The sequence below is a fragment of the Falco cherrug genome, chromosome 5 (assembly GCF_023634085.1).
Source record: "Falco cherrug isolate bFalChe1 chromosome 5, bFalChe1.pri, whole genome shotgun sequence".
NCBI lineage: Eukaryota > Metazoa > Chordata > Aves > Falconiformes > Falconidae > Falco > Falco cherrug.
In genome coordinates, this window is record NC_073701.1 from 22483530 (window position 1) to 22507320 (window position 23791).

General features: G+C 40.0%; 1 protein-coding gene across 16 annotated transcripts in view; it reads right to left on the reverse strand.

Moving 5' to 3' along the window:
- Positions 1-23791, reverse strand: part of CALD1 (caldesmon 1) — a 202827-nt gene that overhangs the window by 10902 nt on the left and 168134 nt on the right. For 9 of the 16 annotated variants that reach the window (XR_008732325.1, XM_055710913.1, XM_027807573.2 and 6 more), the window contains 7 exons: positions 21946-22918; positions 21222-21305; positions 16020-16168; positions 10809-11064; positions 9063-9203; positions 1752-1795; positions 1583-1661 (listed from right to left, as the gene is read on the reverse strand). Coding sequence is in view for 15 of the 16 variants with exons in the window: in XM_055710913.1 (XP_055566888.1) it covers positions 1583-1661; positions 1752-1795; positions 9063-9203; positions 10809-11064; positions 16020-16168; positions 21222-21305; positions 21946-22918 (1726 nt within the window). In the remaining variant the exon portion in view is untranslated. The remainder of the gene's footprint in view (positions 1-1582; positions 1662-1751; positions 1796-9062; positions 9204-10808; positions 11065-16019; positions 16169-21221; positions 21306-21945; positions 22919-23791) is intronic. The other 7 variants (XM_027807567.2, XM_055710922.1, XM_027807571.2 and 4 more) reach the window with 1 other exon arrangement.

Consider the following 23791-nt stretch of genomic DNA (forward strand, 5'->3'; position numbering starts at 1 on the left):
TGTAGTTGCAAAGCAAGTCAGGTTTGGCAGCTTCTGGAAAAATCAGAAACTCAACAAAGGAATAATTTCCAGTCAGATGGGAGCTGTATGTAGCTGTGAAGGTGCACTGCCTGCCCTTTGCCATAGAGCTATGCTTTTTAATATCTAAACAGAGCATAAAGACTTGGGATCTTAGCACAGCCCTACTGAATATACTGAAGAACCTAATGTAAGCTGGTGGGTGGGCTGGTTCACTGTTTATGGGTCGGCAAACCTTGACTTCACTATTACATATATTTCTTATGACAGACAGAGCTGTACCTCCAATCCATCCATCCACTCTGTTTGAGGAGTTCACCATCAAACCCCAGTGCCAAATTAAAGCCATTGTCACTTCTAGGGTTGTTATGTCTCTTCCAGAAAAGGCACAAAGTGAAGCAGGAGGACAGAAGCTCTATGCTCCTACTTTGATGACACAGAGACTACCAGGTGCCATGCTGACATTCATCTCTAATGGAGGGGTTTGAGCTACCTTCAGCTTGACATAGGTGCTGCAGACAAGCCCAAGCCTTCAGCACTGTCATGGATACACTTTTTTCATCAAGAGCTCACACAGAGTATAAAACTCTCCAGCGCTGATAGGCTGCCTAGCAGAAAGCTTAAACAGGCAATAGTCATAGAAAAAAGCCTTTGTTAATTGATCTTTAATTACTAAGGTTTCCTTTAAGTTAAAGGATAATAACTCCTAACCAGTGGAGTGGAGTTAATGGAATACCATATTTGGACTCTATATGTGAACAAGAAGAGAAAACAAAATCCAGCAGGGAATGAAGAAGTGCTAGATTTTAATCACAGCCATCAAGATGATATCCCTTTTTATACTATTTTAGTCCCATGACACCAAGCCAGTCCAGTTGGCCTGCTATATTAATCAGTAGCTTTCACATTGCCTTTACTCACTGAGTTATAAAAATACCTACAAATCCCCAAAACAAATTAAAAAAGCAAACATCTATTTTTCCTTGGTCCTTGAAAAAAAAAAGCCCTCAGTTCTGGCTTCAAGGCGAATTACTAGCCACTACTTGTCAAAATCACCTAGGGCCAAATTCTGCTTTTTATTTTGATCCTGTTTTTCCTTAGTTACAACTTAACTCCCTAGTTCACGAAAGTGTCTTTCTTTGCCAAGGAATTTCACTCTGAAATGGCAGCTAGCAACACAGTCCCAGTTCCTTGCTATCCTAAATAAGCTGCTAAGTCAGCTTTGCCCAGGATGACTACCAGCCCTCTGCTGACAGTACTCTCATCAGCCAAGAAGAGGATGAGACTGTCACTCTGATGCTGACTGAGTTCTTCAAGAGCTACTCCAAGCTTACAAAGCAGACAGAGTAAATTGTAGCGTGAAAGGGAGGACACAAATCTGAGGTTTTGTTTAGATATATATCCAGATGTTGGTTATAGGCGTGCCTCAAGTATTTTATTTGAAGTTGCATTAAAAATGTTTGTGACCAAAAATCCCTGCAATTTTTGAACAGTAAAACATTGACTGATGAAAGTCCCAAAAGCCTTTAGTAGCTCGACCCACGGTGACCCAGAATTAACTTACCTCAATTGCACTAGTGTATTGCTCAAGTCTACTGTCAATCTTTGACACAACTGCTGTTGTGTGAGTGGGTTTCATACCACTGTAAGGAGTAGAAAAGAGAGAAATAAATTATTATTCCATCCAATTAAACACTTCTGTTTTGACTGAACCTGCTGTTTTATTGCTTTACCTCTTCTGAGCGGATTTGTTCAAAAATTCTGCTCGCTCCTCTATCTAGAGAAGAGAGAAACAAGAGCTGTAAGTTTAAAGTTAATAGAAAGGCAGCCTGTACAAGGCCAGGCTAAAACACCATTTTAAACATCAAAAGGTCAATCTGAAAGAGATTCACTCCAACAGAAATCACCAGACTCACACAAAGGTTTTATAGTTAGGAGCCTGTTATGCTACAGATTCATAAAGGTGGATATATTTTCTTCATTAATGTTTGCATCTTGTGTATTTCTTCAGTGCCTTATTTATAACAAGAGAACACACCACCAATACAGAAAGGAGAAAAGGGAAGAAGTTAATCTTACGAAAGGGGTTGATATTCACAAAATTTATGTCAAATTTCCTCATATCTCCCGTATAAGAGCAAGTATGTATCTCTTGAGACAGACAGCAAATTTATTAAGGTTTTTCTGAGTTGAGACATCAGACTAAGCTAGGTTTGGAGTCAGCCACATGCCCTATCTCATGCATGGTTTTGTAGGACATTGACAATTTAATTTGAGGTCCAAAAAACAAGTCAAGACTGTATTCTGCTCATGTTCAAGCAGGGTCCCTGCTGAGTCAATATCTACCAGCTGTTATTATACAAACCAATATCTTACATTTCATCATTTTCTACTCTGTGTATAGGAAAATATTGTAATGTTTCCAGGAAAAAAGAATCATTAATGTCTCATAAGACTTAGGCCAAATCTCTTGATAATTTGAAAAGAAAAAGACTACATCCCTGAATAAAGTTTTTAAACATTCCACAGTGTGAGGGGACTATTTGCATTCTGGGTCGAGAAATACTTTAATCAAACTTCCTCAAGCCTCTTCCACATTGCATTGTTCCACTTCTTGTCCCAGGCTCTACAGTTTCACTTAAGAGTAAAATATACACAAGCAGCTCCAGAGGATAGAAATTACTATTAATCAGCCTGGGTGGATTCCTGGGGATTCCCCAGTCTCAGTATGGGTTGTCCGTTTTCAAATTATTTAAACAGTGACTGCTGTGGCATTCGTGCCTTTAAAATAAGGCAATGACAGCCATTCCTTTAAATGGTTCTCCTCAGTGCCCTTAGCATCCAGGCTGTAACAGAGTACTAAACCCCACAGCCATCCCATCAAAGGGCATGAATGCTTTATTTCTCAAGCCCATACAAGCAAAAACTCAGGCAGTTAGTATCAGCGCAGAATTTGCCAAACAGGCTCACTAGAGGAACTCCAGCTAGCATCAATCCAGCTCAAAGGCACCTCTACTGCTCTAAATAAATACGTATATACACACACAATTTACAGACTAATTTACATTAACAGTTTCAGCTGCCAGTATGTGATCTACATATAGTCCTGAGCGAGATGATGGGCTTTGCTCGGGTACGTACCAACGGTCCCAATGCACTGCTGTCACAAGGCGGCAGCAATACACCAAGCAGGAGCTGAAGAGCCACGCACACCCACACCCACCCGGGGCCGGAGCTGCAGCTCTTCTGCCATACTTCACAGTTTATAACTTAGTTTCACCCAGAGGAAATACAGCCGGCATTGCCATAAAACGAGCAAGTACATTATTTGATTGAAAGTCACTAAACAGATCTACGATGGTAACATAAACCACGTCACCTCGCCTCGATTATGGTAGGGTAGGAAAAGTTTCCCACCACGCTGAGCTCTGGATCGTAACCAGCAATGCATCAAAATGATGAGTTATACCAACAAGTGCCACTGGTTTCTCCCCTGCTCTGTATGAATGGGTAATTCCTCAACTGCACCAGTAAAACCCTGGCTGGCAGCAAGGACAAACAATACGGACTATCTCAAAGAATCAGGACTCGAGGTAGCCATCTAATAATTTATAGCATCTTCTAGTTCATATGAACTGAGAATCCACTTGAAATCTTACAAAAGGGACAGATCTTAAATGATGCAAACAGTACTGACTCCTAATAGTCTTCCAATGTTTAGCAGCAGGAAAGACGTTTCTACACAGAAGGAAAACCTGGCCTCAGTAGGCATTGGTGTAAGAGGGGAACAGGCTGGGGGCAAGAGACACATGTGTTCTTGGGGTTGTAGTAAAAAGTCAAAGATTCATTCCTTACCCACTGGAAAGAATGGCCCTCAGAGCACATGCTATGGTATCAGGAATAAGTCAGGGATTGTTCAAAACAGGAAAGTGAGGAAACAAACCAGAAAATAAATTAAATAGGAAAGCAGAGTTAGGAAGCAGCCCTCAGAGCTGAACATGATCCTCTGCCCAAGGAAACAGGTGCCTTGCGTGAATGGATAACACATTTTCTGCACATTTATATAAGAATTTGTTCTAGAGCATCTTCCACAACACACAGTATGCATGAAACAGAAGCATACATTGAATACACGTAGAACAAACACCCTTGTATTCAGCATATAGGTCAAATACATTTAGATTGCACAGCAACATCTAAAGGTCATTTACGCACTGCACACCACACGAACTCCATGCAAAGATTTTTAAATGTTTGGCACATACGGTAAACAGTATTACAAAATAGATCTGTAAGAGAAACAGGCAAAGCAAAGTGGTTAGCGCAAAATGCAAGATATTTTCTCAAACTGAAAACAGGAAATAAGAATAATCTTTTTGCTTGCATTCATTTTACAGGATCTTGTTAAATAACTTGGACTATGTTTTGTCACCATGGAATACTTTTCCAAAGCCTCTGACACAGAATACACACGTACTGCAAAAAAATCAACCTGCCTGCCTCTAATGAAATTATGACCAGATAGAAAGAACACAGAATCTCAGGCTGCATCTCTCCCACCTAACCTCAGTTGCTTGAAAGTTAAGCATTTAGTTAAAATTACTCATTTTGGTTCCCTCTATAGTCAGTGGAGAGGTGGAAAAGCTCACCTCACCCTCGGAAAGGTGGGATTGCTTATCCACTGAGGGTGGCACTTGCTATGTTAACTCCCAATGAAGCTTAGATTAGACAACAAAATGCTTAGATGGACAACTACCCTTCTGCTGGTAAAGTCAGGCAAAATGAAACCAATCAACATAAATCAAAACCATATGGATTCTCACACCTGTTTAGGGCCTTACTCAACAGGGTCAGCACATACAGGTGGCAAGGAATAAATTAAGCAAGGTGTTATACAGAGATATATGTATGCATTTATCCACATTCAATATTATATAGATATGTTTTGTTTGCTGACTGTGCAATTGCTGACTGTGCCTATTAAAATGCAGTTAAAACGTGGGTGTCAAAGTGCTCTGTTTTCCGCCTGTACATTCTCTGAGAACAGAAACAGAATGGAAGAGGAATGAGTTAACACACAATTTGAGCCAGTGACTTGGGAAACTAAAAACATCTAGATGTGCCCAGTAAAATTTCTTTCATACAACGGTATTAAATGATTCTTAGGAATTTTAAACTGGGTATTAGATATTATTCGAAGAAAGTGTTGTAAACTGATATATAGGAAAACTCTTCTCAAAGAATGGGTCAAGGAGGAAGTGGAATAAGAAATGCACACAGAAAACAGAAGTCTCTGTATTGTAATCCAACAGGTGGAAGAACCTAGTGGAAACGTATTTGGAGTGGTAGTCACTGGGAGTAATGTAGCTTCTCCTTATCCTCCCCGAGTGGCTCATGTGCTCTTTTGCTTCATTAAGCACAGTTAGGCTTTTTCCTGCTGTCAGCAGCATTTGTGCAGAGTGCACCAATTTACTCCAGTTTACCTGCCACACCAGAGTGCTGCCATCAGCATCAAAGACGGGGAAAAACAAATGTCACAAATCCTATTCTTACCACTGTACCTTCCCTCAGCTGCAAGAGTAGCTCATCTAGGAAGAACTGATTGTGTGGAGTCTAATTCTTTCCAGTCACTGATCCAGCTGTCAGGTATTGAGAGCAATAATAAGATAGGACAAGACAGGCTTTTAAGAAAATTAAAAAAAAAATCTCAAGCCCTGAAAAGTCCTGTCTTCTGCCTTAGCTGTCAGCATTGCCTTGCAGAGAGCACAGGCTGCCACATAATCCTGTGTTTCTGTGACTCCCAGGAGACATTTTCTGCAAAGACAGGAGATATCCCAGGCTCCTGGCCTCCTGCCATTGCTTCCTCCCCTCAGTGCCTAACTGCTTTTGCATTTCTGTAGTGGTGGAGCTTACCCCCAAAAGGAGACTTAGTATTGAAATATCCTGTTCTCTCCTGATTAACCTAGAGAATAGTTATACAAGAAGTCAATAATACTCCCTCCCAAAGAAAACATGAGGAATGAACTTGTCTAAAAAGGAAAATGAACAAAGATTATGCTGGAAATCTCATTCTTCTAGTGCAGCACCATTTATATGTGAACTAAAGTAGGGAAAGCATGAGCTGGAGCAGGATGGGAAAGCAGCAGAAGTTGTTCCAGTCTTTGTCTTTATTAAAAAAAACCCCACCAAACAAACACACACACACTCCTCCCAAAAACAACCAAAAAACCAAACTAAACACACAAAAAACCAACAACACACACAAAAAACACCCAAACAAACAAGACCAAAACAAAAAACAAACAAGAGAGAGGGCAGAGGTCGAACAGAGGTTTGGTACTGCTGCTGCTGCCCACAGGGACTCCACCAGGCCTGAGAAATCCAAGCTGCTTCTGTCCCTGAGCTAGTGATGAACTTGATCTGTATTTACTTTGCACTCTTCCTCTTCACTGTCTCCTCTGCAAGGACCAGCCCTCATGGGGGGTTAGTAATAATACTGTATTTGATAGTTAAAATAACAATCAGCACTGTGCAGGCTGTGATTTCTTAGAGGCCAGACTAGATAATCACAGTAGTTCTTTCTAAATATAACCACGTATGTACATTATGCCCGTGTTGCTATACATACATTTATATATGTGCTTCCATGAGCCGTGTAATACATGGAGATGAGTTGCACATCAGTTCTGAGTCTGCATGTCATGCTAGCCCATGCCATGCCTAATGGATAAATGCAATGCCCATAAGATATATGTCCATAAGTAATATGCCACACTGCTTTTCAGTTTATTTCCCTTCTTTCCTTTGTTCTTGTAGTTCACTTGGTAAACAGCATGCCCTACTTTCCTCATCTAAGTCACTCCCAGGAACTTACTTTTCTTCCCCAAAAATTATCACCCCAAGAAGGACAAGGAAGGAGAAAAAGGTGCTTTGCCAGACTGTGTTACAGGAGAATTCAGAATGTGCACATGTATTATACAGTATTTTAATACTAAGCGTCCCTTTTTTCATTATTAATTCCAACCGCCCACCCACAATTGTGCATTTAGGGTTCTCACATGACTCATGACACATCTAACCAGATGATACATTCATCAAGGGAAAATATACGTGCCAGATGTTTTACAAGTCAAAAGATAACTTGGGCAGTGCATAACAGGCAATGAGAAAGCTGCGTACCAACCAGGTTAGACCAGCCTGAGAAGTCTGTCTTAATGAAAGGTAACAAAATATACTGTCTTCTAAAACCTGGAGTTTGACACCAAATTTGAGATCAGGTTATTAAAATGAGATTATTCTCTCCTCAGCTATTGACCACAGAAATCCAAGAAACAGTTCAGGGTGTGAAGTTCAACAGCATTACATCTACTCTGGCCACACAGACATCGGATTGGAATGTGTACTGTATCACGAATTTCTCAAAGAGAAACAGAGAAGGAGAAAAAATGTGCACGGAGTTGCATATATCAGATTTTGTAACAAACAACTTCTACCTAACAAGCCATAAAAACCATCAGCAATTACCATCATAAAAAAGATAGACCTTGGATGCTTAATGACATTTGGAAAATTCCAGCTTTCCTCTAAAAATACACTCAGTAAAATAGTGTAGCATCACTCCAAAAATTCTCTAAAAGCTATTAACCTCCTGCCAAATCCAGTGTTTTTTCCCACTCTCTCCAAAATTATGATCTATATCTTTCTATTATGTGCTTTCAAGTATAATTTCCTCTCTTCTGAGTCATTTGTGAATTAAAACTCCAAATCTATGTCACAAAAGGCATCTCAATAAACAGAAGGAAGAAAAAGAAGCCCTCCCAGGAGGGCTGGGAAGAAGCTGCACATTTATAGTGTCTGACCAGGTTTATCTAATAGGAGCAAGTCATGAAAGTGCAATCTTTGTTTACAGCTGTATGTGTTCTGTCATTGTATTTCAGGTTCAGATGTGCCTCAGAAGTCAAAGGCAAGTCCTGTCAAAAGCATTTGGACACTGTATTTGCTAGAACTCGACCCAAAACAGCATAGGGATGAAGCTCCAGGCTGCTTCAAAGTGTAGCTCTCTGTGAGCAGAAATGTAATTTTGACCAAAAGAAATTTGTCATTCAAAAATACAGTTCTTAATCCTATGGAGATCCACTTCATGCTTCAATGAGCTCCTACCTGATAACTTCCTGCCCAGTTCTTTCCTCTCCTGGTGCTCACTAAGGGGTCTTTTTTTGACAAGCATTTTGGATTCTTAAATGACTAACGACACAAAATGAGAAAAGGAAGATAGCTGAAAACAATTAATAGTTCTGAAGTTTGGGCTTAAGCTGAGAAAGCAACTGGACTGAATACCAAAACAAAGTTCCCAATAATTTCAGTGCGGCAGGATTCCTCTTCCATGCTGAAAGGCCATTTAATTGATTTATCTTACTTCCAATATAAAACAGGCCACAAAAGACCACTTAGAAATTCCTGCAGCATCAGAAGGGTTTGTTTTTTTCCCTGTTACATAAGAAAATGAAATCCAGCCCAGTACTTCTAGATGTTATTTTTAGGGGGATTAGACATAAACTAGAACTCCCATATGGGGCAGTTTCAATTAATGATGACTGGGCTGGATATGGTTAAAGACAAAGTAATCTGGCAAGGAAGAAAGTAATTGTGGATGCAGAAGGAGAAAGAGAGAGAGAACATTTGTGATCTTTATCCAGTTCACAAAGCACTCCTGTAACAAATCAACGCTGAAAATCGATGCAGTAATACAGCTTTAAATTTCCAAAATAATTTTCTCTTGAAGCTGAAGATCCTTTTCAGACGTTTTTCATCAACAAGAACAGGTAACTTTTTTCTAGATTCTATTTTTAGAGAGGATCTCTAATTTTCAATCACCCCAATGAATGAAGTCTTTCAGCTAAAAGTTTCAGGCTAAGATCTATTTCTGAGCACTGTCTCAAGTCTGATTTCAAGTATTTTCACATTGCTTTGGTGTCTGGCTGTTGGTTTGGACTGCAACCCCTATTACTTTTTTTGTACTACATAGATGTTAGTAGAGGAGTTACCTTGAGAGATGAACCTTTAGGACTGAAACACTTAAACGGCTTCTTGTCTTCAGATATGCCATCTTCTGGCATCTTTTGACGTTTCTCAGCAGCTTCAGCCCTTCTTCTTTCAATTTCTTCCTTCATTCTCCTCTTTTCCTCCTTAAAAAATATGAAACGTCACTTATTCTTTCAGAAACTACATCACCTTTACAGAGCTTTGCAATCCTGCAAACATTTACCAAATCTTCTAAGAATAGATTTTTATGTCAGTCAAAAAAAGTTCAATGACCTATCTGAAATGCAGGAATATACTGCTGTTAATCCATCACAGTGTTAAGGAAGCAGTGAAGACATAAGTCTGTGCTGCTGTAGTGTCTCCTCACAGTGAGGTCACCAGATTTATTGCCATATAGTGCTACTTAAGGAGAGAAAAAAACCGCATTTATAAACATACACAAATTCACTTTCTCTGTATCCTCATGTATCATCATTGTACTGTTCTATTCATCTACTCTGGCACTTTTGTGCCAAGATTAATACTTCCCAAGGGAAAATCAATAGGTGCCACAAACCCTGAAGGTTTAGTCTCCCTCCAAAGAGATAACATGAGTTTTTACTTCATAAACTACAAGTCAAAGCACAACCATTACGAGCACTGGTCAGCAGGGTCTGACCAGCAAGGTATTGTGCAATCTCAGCCTCTATTGAGTTCTACTGTAAAGAGCTTAATATATTAAAGCAGTTGGCATTCAGCTGCCACATACTATTATTATTCATCTACCATTTGTTTTCCAAACAACTAAGATTCCTAAATGATGCACCAGAGATTTGGAAATCCTATTTATAGAGTCCCTTGGCAGAGGAAGTACAAGCAAGCAGATGTGGTTGGGTACTCAATATTTAATTAGACAAGAATATCTTCCTAATGAGATCTAGTCCATCACAACTATACATAACATTAGCATTCCAGCTCATCTGCAGCAGATGAATATTGACATGTACTTTGTCATTAAATTTGTGTAACTTCAAAAAGACACCCTGAATAAATTACAAACTCTGTGGCTATAACACTGCCCCCAACTTTTTCCATCCCCAAGAAGATAAGAAATTTGCAACTACCGCAGGTGAAATCCTGACTTGTGAAGACATATATTAGAGCCCTGCCCTTCCCAAGGCTCAAACTGTAACACTTCCTTCTATGCTGGATGACTGTACGTTTTACCTCAGGTCCTCCCTAGAGCATCTATGTGATGTGGTCGCTTGATATCAAATATGGCATACTTGTAGTTAAATCTGAGGGTTAGAAAATGGGGCCATTTTAATGCTGGGTAGCATATTTGAAATCAAGATTTGTGGCAACAGACCATCTCCTGACAGACACTAAGAAACAGCAATGCCCAGAAAAGCACACAACCCAGAGGGCCCAGTTAAAGGGTGTAACATGAGGCAAAGTCACAGCAGCCATTCTCCACACAGTAACATTAGATGCAAGAAGCAGCACACTTTGGCCTGTATGCTTGGGTTTGGTCTTACCTTCTTTGTTACACGCTTCTTTCTCACCTATGAGTCAGTCCCTCTTGGCCTTATTTTGCCCTCTTGTTAAATACAGACCCACCAACATCCAACGCCACCAACTTTTTTGCCTAAAAGTGTCTGCGCAGACACTGCTGTAAAGTGTCTTCAACTAACCCAAGGCCAGTGGAAGTAAAGTAGTAACAACAAGGGAATAAAACCAGAGTCAAATACTTTGTATTTTACATTTACCTCCTCTCTGGCTTTTCTCTCAGCCTCCTCCTGCTTCTTCCTCTGCTCCTCTTCCTCCAGGATTTTCCGGCGCTCCTCCCGCCTTTTCTTCAGTTCATCCAGCTCTGCTGCTGCCTCCTGCTGCTTCTCCTTCAGCCTCTCAAACTCCTCATTCTCACCTCGGCGACGGCGCTGATCTTCTAGCCACTTTCCAGCCTCAACCTGAGACCCCAGCTTTGCTTCCTCTGCATTTGTGGTCCCTTTCAAGTTGGAGCGGCTGGGAAAGAAATGAAAGAGAAGGTGATGCACCACAGGTTTTCCCCTCCTGGCCAGAGCCACCTGCTGCCACATGCTCAACAGCAACACAACAGCCTGGCACATAAAGATATCGCCTTATAAGACCTTTTGTTCCATGCAAACTATGACAGGCCCAAAACATTTTCATCAGGAGTTGGTAGGCTGGGATACTAAAAGGAGCACCTCTCCCATCCACTGTCAGTGAGGAAGGAGTGTCTCATGCTTGTGTGCACATGAGCTGTGCCACCCTGCCTAAGAACTCAAGACACCTCCGTTTTTAAAAGAATTCAGTAACTCAGCTTGAAATATTTAACATCTCATGTAACTTCAGTAAGAGGTATCATATCTCATCAGCATCTCTATGGTATGCAGTAAACTCTTACAGTTTCACACCTCTGCTCTGCAGTTTGTGTACAAAGGAAACACTTCCAAAAGCTTATTGTGTTTCATACAGAAAACAAAACAATGGAAACCCCTAACTAACCGCTCTCTGTTGATTTTAAATAAGATAAATTTACACAGAAAAAAATCATAGCAAAATTATTATGCAATGTTCTATATAATTAGAGATACACTAATCCTCTGTTTTCAAAGGCAAGTATTTTTTTATAAACCCTCTAGAAAAAAAACAGCATCTTTGGGGACAGAACAAATTACTTGACTTGGGAAAAACAGAAGGAGATAAGAGAGGGGACAGAACCTTACAGCTTCAACAGTGTTTTGAAAACCTAAAAAGGTTCCTATCTCATCTATAACACCTATCACTTTAACTATCCCAGCCTGTATGAACAGAAAGGTTCATCAGATCTTTTGCTGAGATTTTCCAGGGAAAGTATGACTCTTTATTAAGGAACTGGAAATTATTTATTTATGGCAACTTTCCACCAGAGAAAACAGAAGTTTTCCAACCAAATGTAATATATGAGACAGAAAGAATACCCAAAAAAGCCCCAAACCCCAAAGAATCTGCATAGGTGAAGTGCATACTTTCAACAGAGTCAGATAGCATCACCTAGTTAAACAATTACTACAGCAGTGTTTAGACAAATGTCTGCTCCCTGAGTGCGTTTAATATTACTGCTGACAAGGAGATAGGTACCTAAGAGGTATCAGTGTGCTATTCACAAGAGACAGAAAGGGATTTTTTTAAAAAAAGCTTTCTGCTCTGTTCTTTTGGCATTTAACAAAGCTGGATATTAATGACTTCATTAACGCAACCAGAGCGCTGTAGAGTATAGTATCACAAGACAGTACGAATCAAGCATTCCAACAATAACAATAACTGCTAGAGATGATCAGATTAGAGATGACAATATGAAGAATACCACATAAATTTTCAGTCTGGTGAATCACACCCAATATTACAATATTGCTTTTCAGATAGGCACCTCATCCAGATGGAACTAACCATATAAAAGAGGTTGTAGGACCAGAATTGAACTATCTGTGGTTTCAATATCACAATAGAATCTACTAACAGAATTTTCTGCCCCCATGTGATTTTACCACATTGGATGAAATTTGATTCTAGCATGGCATACATGATTTAGGAATTGTATTGTTAAAAACCATAAGGCAAAGTAGCATAACCAAATTGATGCTATTATGTGAATTCAGCTGCTGTACTTCATCTATGCAAGTTCAACACCAAAGTAGTAGGACCTGGCATTTCTTTTGCAATGTGTTTACATGGTTTTAGAGTGTCTTCTCTATGCAAGAGTGTAACATCGCAAAGTCAGGCTAAAGAAAAAAAAATAAAAATGTCCCAGGGGTCTGTGAATGTATGTACCCTCAGTACACTCTCATATCTGATTTTCTAACCTAAAGTTACAAGTATATAATGTATATTTCCATAATATCACCTTATCACAATTATTTTCTGTTCCAGGCCCTATTCCTAAAAGTGTTTTTGCAATGGAATCACTTAAACCATGAAAGTAGAACCACAAGATCACCCTTTACCATAAACGTCAAGTTAATGTAAGTGATCACAAATAAGGGCTTGCGTCACGTAGTGATGCCTAATTAAAAAAAGGAACTCAAGCTTTCTCAATGACAAATAAATACATAATTACCTAAAGCATTGTGAGGAAACACTGGAAATTTTATTTGAAATTTTATTTAACCCACTCAAAAACAACGTGAGGACCAATATTTGAGGTGTGAAGTATGATTTCGTGTGTCCAGCCTGAAATACCTCTGATTCAGTTTGCAGAGGTAACGAGAACTCAAAATGTTCCACACGCCTCTATAAGGCACTAAGTATTTCTAAGGAACCAGTCCATCTATCCTGCACAGGCCATGAGAAATCCCTAGCTATTTTAAGATGGTCCTGCTTCATTGCAAGGTTGTAATCTCCTATAGCAAACATCCCAGGAACCTCTTCAATTTTTAATTATTTTTGTCTCTTGGCTCTGAAGTCTGTGTTGCCAGCCCACCCAGACCTGCAAGCTTTGGGGACAATTAAGATGCAAAAGGTCACTTCTGATAGACATAATGGTATCCCCAGCAAGGGCAAATACTCAGACCTCAGAACTAAGAGAGCTAAGAACATAACATTTGCCAAGATTTTCTTAATAAATAGCCACTCTGTTTTATATCAGCACAGAAGAAACATTAATCCTCAATGACTTCAGTACAGATAGCCTCAATGAATTTAACAGCTATTCTCAGCTTTCAACTGATAGAAGCCAAAGGTAGAACCTAGTCTTAACATTTTTGTTTGGAGACCTCAATTGCCTATTTTGTTCTCCTTACAAAGAAGCACTTTTAAAGTTTCTAGTTTATTTTATTCTCATGCAGTTTACAGGACTTTCCCTACTGGTTCTGCACAATTCAAAATAGTATCAACAAACTGGCCGTCATTCTTCTTATTTTTCTCCACCTCCCAAACTCCTCTCTTTTCAACAGATTCTGGGAATCTCTGTTCCCTACTGCTGACATTGGGAAATCAATATTGAGATGCTGGGTGGAGAAAGAGTTCCAGCTTTCAGACAAGGAGGAAAAGGAAAGCAATGGCTTGTGGGAGCCAAAAATGTCAGAATAATATGGAAAAAAACCCCATGTTACATCATATTTAGGGCTTTTGTAGTCCTGTATGAGCATAGGGAGGCAGCTGGGAGGGGAGATGGGAACGGTAAGCTAAAAAAAACTCCCTGAGTTTAATGATTTCAATTTTCAGTTGAAAAACACCAACATTTTCATTTTCTGCAACTGCTCATTTTCTTTAAGCTTTCTCTTTCTGCAGATTGTCTTGGGGGAAAATATTTTTCATCATGTCTTTTTCTGGTCTTGGTTGCTTGGCCGTATTTCTGGAGCAAGTACAGTTAGGGAGGAGAAATTGTGATGCATAAAATGGAGTTTTATTCTGTATTTCTCTTACTGACTGAAGTAGACACAGGTAAGATTTTTCTTTAGCCTCCACTACCCTATTTTATTCTCAGGTCTTCACCACCGCAGTTAGCCAAGCTACATGCTTCCTAACTAGTATTTGATATGTTCACGTAAAAGCAAGAATAAAGACAGTTCCAAACAAAGCCCATCAGCATGGGGGAAGTTCATTAGAAAATAGGCCAAGAGCTCTAATTCATACCTAATCGCCAATGAACACTACAGCCTCTGCTGACATTGCCAACCCATGTCTTCTACTCAGCTGATAAAAGGCTATTTAACAGGCTTCTTCCCACATTTGGGAAATAGTAGAAGAAAAACAGAAGAAAAAAAAAAGAGTGGAAACTCAAATCTACATGTTGCCACTAAGGCCTGTCTCCCACAGGAAGTAAAGCAAATGAAAACACAACAAAAATATTTTTAGAAAACCATTCTCATGTTATTGATGATGTGACCCAAGTCATGAAGCAGGACAGTTCTGAGCAAGGCCAATTTCCTGCTATTCCATCTCCACCTCTGTCTGTCTTTTGGCCTTAGGTCAGGGTGTCTCCAGGGACTTTTGAACCGCATTTTATTTTGAGAAAGTTTGTTTTTCCCGGAAGAATCATGAAGGGAATGCTGAGATACAACAGCAAATCCCATCTGCCATGCACAGATTTCTCAAAGTGCCTGGAGAGATTAACCTTTTCTCTGGCTGTATCAAAGTAAGAGGAAGAGAGGTTCAGAAGGAAAAAAGATTAGATTTCTAACCTACTCATTCTTGGTTTTCTGCTACAAGGAAGAACTTCTGCTCTGCTTCATGTACCCCTTCCTCTTAGCAGGCAGAATCCTTTTTTAATAAACTTTTCACTAGAAATTTGCCACCTTCATTGAATTTCCCAGTATAACCACAAGGCAAATGTTTCCTTGAAAAGGAAAAAAATAAAAATTGAGCTGTGGCACAGCTTATAAAAAAAGATAAAAGTAGAACACTTTGGCTAGGAGAGGTTTTTGCCTAACTGAAAAACTACTTTTATAAAGAAGTCATTAATTCCAAGGTTTGCCTTGAAATCAAGGGAGAGGCTCTTTCAACAGTTACGAACTGCATTGTGCTCCGTACTGACATGCAGAGTCTGATTAAAAGCAGGTGAGTAACTGGAAATAGGTTAATTAGTAAAGGCTGAGATCTGACAAAAAATTAGAGAACACAAAACCTAGGCTGTTGTCATTATCGACCTCTGTGCAGATATTAGAAATAAATATCCTTTAAGGAAGGAAAGCCCCAGCAGAGCGAAAACAAGCCACTTGTCTCTGGTGAGGGAGCAAGGCTATTTACATCTGCTCTCTGTACTTCATTTTGTTACTGCAACAATGTGGGGGCAGTTCATTAGAAAACAGGCCAAAAGCTTTAACTCATACCTACAACCCAATGAATGCTAGAGCCTCTTCTGAGGTTGCCAACCCAAGTGTTCTACTCAGCCGCTACCAGGCTGTTAAGCAGAGACCCAGAGATGGCCCCCTGCTCTGCTATAACATAAGCAAGCCCAATGCTTACTTGGAACTTACCCAAAAGCATTCTCAGTAGATTTAAGTTTTGAGGCAGTGAGTTCACGTTCTCCGTTCTGTGCCTTTTGTTCAGGAACTCCCCTCTTACGATCCCAGATACTTTTCATCTCATCTTTTGGTGCTTTGACTTTATCCTTGTCATCTTTTACCTGCTCAGTAGATACCACAAATCATAGAACAAAACCAAGAAACAAACAAAACAAAGAATTTAAAAAAAAAAGAAAAAGAAAAAGAAAATAAGTTGCAATGAGACATTCTAAGTAACAGGTGAGGAACACAATTTTCTCGGTATTAATGATTACCTAAGCAAGTGTATTCAAAATGTTAATGTGCTTTATGGCAGAAGTAGTCTGTAAAGCTCTAAACTGTGACCAACCACCACCCTGCTGTCCTGACCTGAATTAAAGATGAAAACATTTCGAATAAAATTATCAGTCTTCTGTGAAGGTTTTTTGCAGCCATAGGATTATGCTCCCACATTGCTTCATTCTGCAACTGCACCCCACCCCTCTTCCTGCAGCATCATACATCTGTTGCCTATTAAGATCTTGGGTTGCAAACTCATTGGGAGTAGGTTTGTTGATACCTTCTTGGTACAAGGTTTAGGGCATTGTCACAGCAGAAATAACACATAACCTTCACCAATCAAGTTTGCTTGACAAAGTTCATATTATTTCCAGTGTCATAGCAGATGGATACTTCAGTATTGTAAGAATAATGGCCAAAACACAAAATTCTCTTTATATCAGAGTAAAACTTGCCCTGACAAAAAGGCACAGTCCTGCCAGGGGCTAGTCATGGATAGTGTTATCAGACATTAATATTTAAACCTATGAAGAAGCAAATGTTCTCTCTGGAAACACTAGCGAAAAAATTCCCTCTATAGCTACAAAGTTTTGTCATAAAATTCTTAATAGTAATCAAGTGTAGTGCACGGACTTCACTCTCCAGTATTGCTTCAGAGTTCTGAGCTTGAAGTATTTATCAATACCCCAGATGGACTGATATCAGCATGCTGAGTCATGGCTAGATGCTGATAAGAGGAGAAGGATATGAACTGATTGAAGTTCTTTATGCTCAAGTAGAATTATTCCCACTCAGCTAGATTACGAGCCTAAACAAACTGTCAACTGCAGTAGATGAAATATTTATGTCCAAAAATTTTTTTTTTCCCCAGCTCTACTGTGTTGGAGGAATATTGTAGCTGGCCAGTAAGAAATATCTTCAGTGAAAAATTCATATGAACACCTTTAGAAAAAAAATACTTTTCTGCCTTGGAAGGCTTTTGCCATCTCCTTTGCTAACTAGAAAGAGAAAGAACTTCTCTAACAGTCCTGTCTGCAACACAACTTCTTTTATGGTGCTCCAAGATGCATCTTGAAATAAAAAATGAATGCACACACCCACATCCAAATCAAGTCATATTTCTATCCTTTCTCATCAAAAAGGAACTTCCAGAGATGTAATATCTTTATCAATAAAGGATGAGTTCAGAGTCTTCAAAGTCAAGATCCTCCTAAGGCATTGAATGAAGCTGCTGAGTAAAGTCCCAAAATCAGCCTGTGACTTCACATGAAGCCAGTTTGGTTGCTCACAGAAACTGATATGACAGACAATGCCAAGGTGGCACACATTACAAGTCAGTACTGGGTCGTTAAACTACTCGAGTAAATTTGCCAGTGATGAGGGATGTTGGACACAACCCACACAGGCATTTGCTCTGTCCTGAGAGCAGGCAGCAGCAATGCAGACTTTCCTCACTCTCTCCTGCCAACGGGCTTTAGCCATGACCTGGCAGAGGTGCCCTGATGGACAAAAGGCAGTTCAGTTTCCATGACTGTGCATTCTTTGGCCATGATGCTGCAACTGCTAGCAAACAAGACCATTATTACTAGCAGCCTCAAGGAATGGTTTTCTTTCTTCTAGGAGCTGGGCTGAGACAACCAGGGCTATTCACAGAGCCTAATGAATGCCACCAGACTGTAACATCTTCTGGGTGCTCCCAAATCTGGCCAAGATTGTAGCTCATGATCATGTTCACAGCAAAAATCTCTGCTGCCTCTTAGCAATCTCCTAACCCATCAGTCCCAGTCAGGGTGATACCAAAACCGACGATGTTGATTGTTGCAAGATTTCACATGCCAGGATGTCTGTGTTGGGAGTTTGAGAGCACAGGATTTCCTTTGCTGAGATTTTCATCAAGACCTTTCTAAGTCTCATGAAAAAGCCAATACTTCCAGCTGCCTGATGTATTGAAGTCCACTGGGGATGGTCATGTCTCTTACATCTTAATTGAAATCACTGAGAAAACTAATATTAAAACAATACAGTTTAAAAATTAATAGGTTAAGAAATAGCATTTCAGAAACCACTAGGAATTATGGCAATGTGTCTGCATTTAAGAAAACCACTAATACAGCTTGGCCTCTTTTTTCAAAAAGATGATAAAACAAGATATTACAGAAACATTACACAGCTTTTGGGCCCAATACTTCTCCTACTAATTTTAATGCTAAAACAGAGATCCATTAGCACAGAAGCAGAAACCATTACATCCCATTCCAAAGGCAGGTAACAGAAAAAGTACTTTCCCTTGTCTCAGTGCTTCCCTAAATTACAGAGTAATTCAGCTTCTGATAAATTCAGTAAAAAGGACTACACTGACTCCAGTTGGAGTAAACAGGTGGTATTACGTGGAACTGCTGAAAACAGTTCACATGCACTCACAAATCTTGACCGTCAAGTCAAGATGGAACACAACCAAAAGTATGTTTAGCTAATTTCCAGCTTTATCTATTTATATTTTAATATTTCTCTACACTGCTTCTTTCCTGTTAGGGTGTTATGCTAATATTTGAGAGCTGAGATTTCTAAATCTAGAGTCTGAACACCTTCAGACCACAGTGAATCAGTTACTGAGGTTGGAGCCATTTGGCAAATTTAATTCCTTATTTGGGCTTAATTACTTGGTGACTTAAAAGCTGTGGGCATCTGGGTCTAGGGCTTCCATTTAGAGCCAACTACCATACCCAAATACCATGAGAACAGCAACTGTTGCAGCACGTCTAGCCAAACTAGAAGCAGGAAATACCAGGAGTCTCACATCATGAGAAAGCTTGTTCTTACAAACTTTCCAGGCCACTTTTGAGAACCAAAAATTGTGGAGCAGTTCAGAAAAGGAGACACATTTTACTTGCTGATTTGATCAAAACCTGAACTTCGAGGGCCAGATTTTGGTCACATAAAGAAATAACATACGCTTGTGTTGCACAACCACACAAGCAAAATCTGGTTATGTAGATCCACTGTATTCCTTCAGAATCTTGTTCAGGATATACTGCCGTCCTCTTAACTGCATACATGGTTCAGAAATAGGCCTCACTGAACTTTTATGTCTTTGAAGGGAGGGCAGGGAGAAGTGGAGAGGGGAGCCTGATCTTGACTTGGTTTGGAGTCTGAGACTGTCGATTTTTCTTCACAAGCCAAGAAACAACAGTTACGATTTTCAAAACAGAACAAAACACATTGAATGCTCAAGCTTAATACACATGCAAAAGATTTACCTTTCAGTGGGTGGGCATTCAGTGTTGCACTAAAAGTGGGACTTCTTAAACTGTCTCAGCTTGAGCATCCAAAAATGGAAGCACTAAAATCACAAGTCACTTTCAAAGTCTTACTAATTTCCTGGAAAAATCTAACCCTGTGGCTATGGTTTAAAAGCATGATGAGAGCTCCAGTGGGAGTTGACTGGACAACTCCCACATAAACACAAGCAGAACGATTGCATCTAAAGTCCCACCCAGAATCAATATTTGTGGTCAGTTACAGCCTCTTTTTTACATTTACTTGTAATATTCAAAGATTGTGCGCAACAGTGAATATTAAAAGCCGATTCTATCTTATGAAGAACGTTTAATATAATCTATTCCTTACTTTTTGTACAGCTCTTTCTTCTGCTTTCACAGTCAGGTTGATTTAGGGTAGGGTGATTGTTTACTTTTTCTAGTGCACTATTCTAAAGCAACGCCATTAGGTCTCATGCAACTTATCCCCTTTCTAGAGTAACTTATTCTAGTATTGCCAATCTCCCTGTTCATTACAAACCCTTCTTCTAACCATCTTCATCACTTCATTTCCCTTTTCAATTTCACATGCACCTTACTCAAAACATGGTACCTTGGATGATGCAAGCCAGGCAACCAGACATAGAACCTCATAACATGATTTGCCTTCATCACTCTCTGAGGGTGAGCTAAGCACCTACAGCATGTTTCAAATTAATCCAAAAACTAAGGACCCTGGAACAGACCCTCTATAACCCTCAATGCTCCCAAGCAGCTGGGCAGGCAGCAAGCTGCCTGTTACTAGAGCCCTGTGCTGTGGCTCCCTTTAAGCCACATAGACCTGGCTGAACTCAAATGGGTCCAAACGTCCAAGACTCTGACCAGTCTCAACATCTGATTAGGTTGTTTTTTTTCATACAGGGGCTTTTTTGATACTTGCTGCATTGACCCAAAAGCACAGCTACTACACAACATTGAGCATGGCTGTGTCCAGCTGTAACCTGAAGTGTAAATGGTCTCCAAATCTTATTTACTTACCATACAGTAAAACACCATGGCACCAGCTCCTGTGTTTACAGTGGAAATGCAATGCAGTAAATTTTGTAGATTTTATCTTTAAAACAAAAGAAGAATCTTGGGTATGCACAGTTTATACCATAAGGCGTTGCAGTTTGGGGGAAAATCATTAGTTAAGGCAGTCAGGTGGTCAAAGGGCCTAGATTATTATTTTTATTATTACTTTGTAAGAGTAGGTCTCAGTCATAGGGAAAAAGGTCATAGTAAAGTGGAAGGAAACCAGAGAAGGATGGATTAGTTGATACAGTTCTGAAAAAAATTATCCCTAGCGCGCAAACCATCCTTGCATTATTGACCAAACTGAGTTTCCTGAAATATTTGTTTTAAGACAAATAGGACTTGGTTCTAAAGCCCCAAAAGAACAAAATACTTAAGCATTTACTTAACTTTAAGCACATAAGTAGCTTTATCCCTATTTATTTCAGCAGGATTACCCACATCCTTGAAGTGAAGCACGTGCTTAAGTACTTTGCTGAACAAGCAACTTTCAGTTACAGGTCTCTTATTTATTTTGTTATCTCAAGTTTCCTTACAACATCCAAATCAATGGTTTGCAAGTTACCTGATCTTTTTTGGAGGTAGTCTGGAGCTTCTCATCTGGTAACTTTTCCTTTTTAGCTTCCATTTTAACCTCTTTTTCTTCTCCCTTTGTTTTTGGGTTTTTAATATTATTTTTAATATGAAAACATTGCATCTGTTTGCGCTTTTGTTTCTCCACACTGTGTTGATGTAGCAGTCCAGTGTGCAGCCACATCTCCATCATATGCTGTTGTGCCTACATCTCCGTGTGCAGTTGTGCCCCCTCCACCCTTTCTCAATGCTCCCATTCCCCTTCTGGGCCTCTCCCCCTTGCATGGCATCATGCTCACACCTCCCAGCAGAGTGCCCTCTCCTGTGATTGCATTTAACACATACATTCCTCACACAGTTTACCAGGTGCTCATAATATTTTGTGTCAAGATGTGTCTGCCTCCACCTCATGTGTTACTGCATTAGGCCAGTTTATAGCAGCTCAGAAAAAAGGCAGCAAAAAACATGCAGAGGTCTGAACATGCAGTTTTCTTTGAATTATGGGGTGAAGTCAGGCATGTTGTGCACTGCATTACTGGTAAGCAGAAGTAAAGGAGCTTTAGTTTTTAAAGGAAAGAGCAAGGGAGAGAGCTCAAGTATCAGTCGTCTCAATGCAGCAATAGATTTGTGAGGAAATTCCAATTCAATCTTTTTTCTTGCATTACATTTCTCACAAACCACAGGTGTCTTATTTTGGTGCAAAATGTTTACTGTACCTGTTTCCTTAGGAAAGCTGCTTGAGGTTTTTCCTCTTGTACTTTCTTCTCTTTTACCTGTTTATCTTCTATTTTCTTTTCTTCCATCTTTTGTTTTTCCTTTAATTTCTCTGCTTCTAGCTTAGCCTTTTCTTCAGCTGCCCTCTTCTGCTCTTCTGCCTTAGCCCTCTCTCTTTCCTCAGCTGCCCTCTTCTCCTCTTCTGCCTTAGCCCTCTCTCTTTCCTCAGCTTCCCTCTTCTCTTCTGCCTTAGCCCTCTCTCTTTCCTCAGCTGCCCTCCTCTCCTCCTCTGCTTTCTGTTTTTCCTCAGCTGCCTTTTTTTCTTCCTCTGCTTTTAACCTCTCCCTTTCTTCTGCCTCAAGTTTCTCCCTTTCTTCTGCTTTCTTCCTTTCTTCCTCAGCCTCTTCCTCATCCTTAAGCTTCACTTTATCTGCAGCATCAGTTATACTCTGCTCCCTCTCCAGTACAGCATTTGTATCATTCTCTGCTTTGTGTTCCTCTGCATTTATAGTTAGAGTTTTTGTTTCTATGACCTCTTCTTTATCTGTGGATTTTTCTGCTGTCATATCTACCTGATTTTCTTCTATGGGGACCTCCTTTGGTTTCTCATCCTGTAGCTCCTCCTTGTCTTTTTCTTCTTTCTTTTCCTCTTCTTCCCCATCTTGCCTCCAGTTGTTCCTTTGGTATGATTTGGTAATCATTTCTGTTTCCTCAATCTCATAGCGTCCTCGGTGTGTTTCAGCCTTTTCCTCTTTCCCCATGGTCTCATTTTCTTCCACATTGTTTACTTCTCTCCTGCTGGGCAGTGACAAGTTCCCATCTGTGATCGTGGGGTCAAATTCCTTTTGACGTTCCAGGGCTTCCTGTAGACGTTTTTGGCGTCTCTCCTCCCGTCTTGCCAGTCTCTCCAACAATGCAGCTTCATCATCTGTTCCCCCAGTGGTTGTAGTACGCTTCGTTTCCTCTTCTGTCACACTACATAAAAGTGACAATTTTGTGTTTAAAAAAAATATCTTTCTAACAATGTATGTGCTTAACTGTTTCTAGGAAAAAAACTTGCTGTAACATCATTCCATGGTTTAAAAACACAACAGGTTGCATACTTCAAAATCTAGCAAAATAGTTCTGGGGATTAATTTTGGCATTTCTACATGTATAGGAATGTGGTATTTCACAATGTCAGAGCCTGGAAAAGTTCCCTTCCAGGCCAGCTCCAACAGCCACTGAAGTCCCCAGGAGTCTCACTGACCTCAGTAGGCACTGGAATGGTCCCTGGCACTTGGAACAGCTGAAATATGAACAGCCCCGAAAAAATTATCTTCCCTCTCTGCAGCCTGCAGCAGAACACTTGGACAACCTTAGCTTGCATTAAAAGGCCTCCTTCAGCCTGCCATGAGGCATACACGTTTTATGCACAGTCTTCCCACCAGGCAAAGTTTTTGAAGACGCCACACGAGCAAGATACTTTCTGATTTCAGTGGACTTCTCTAGCAACAAGAAGCTACTCCTGTTCAGCAACAACATCCACAGCCCATAACAGGATAGCCTGGCAGTTAAGGGTGCAGTGACATTGTGATTGTCTGTACAATGACAATAACCTGTTAGAAAACAGAGTGAGCATAGCACTTAATGTAAGACATGCTATTCAACACCTGTAGGCATCAGGACTGGATCTTACTCTCAGTCCCTGGAGGTTTTATGACTCCTTCAAAATTCAGCTGTTTAATTCTCCTATGTGCAGGTTTCTTCCCCGTTTCTAGTGTGTTTTTTGTTGGTTGTTTGGTTGGGGTTTTTTGTTTGGGGTTTTTTGGTTGGTTTTTTTTTGGTGGGGGGTATCCCCTCTTCTAT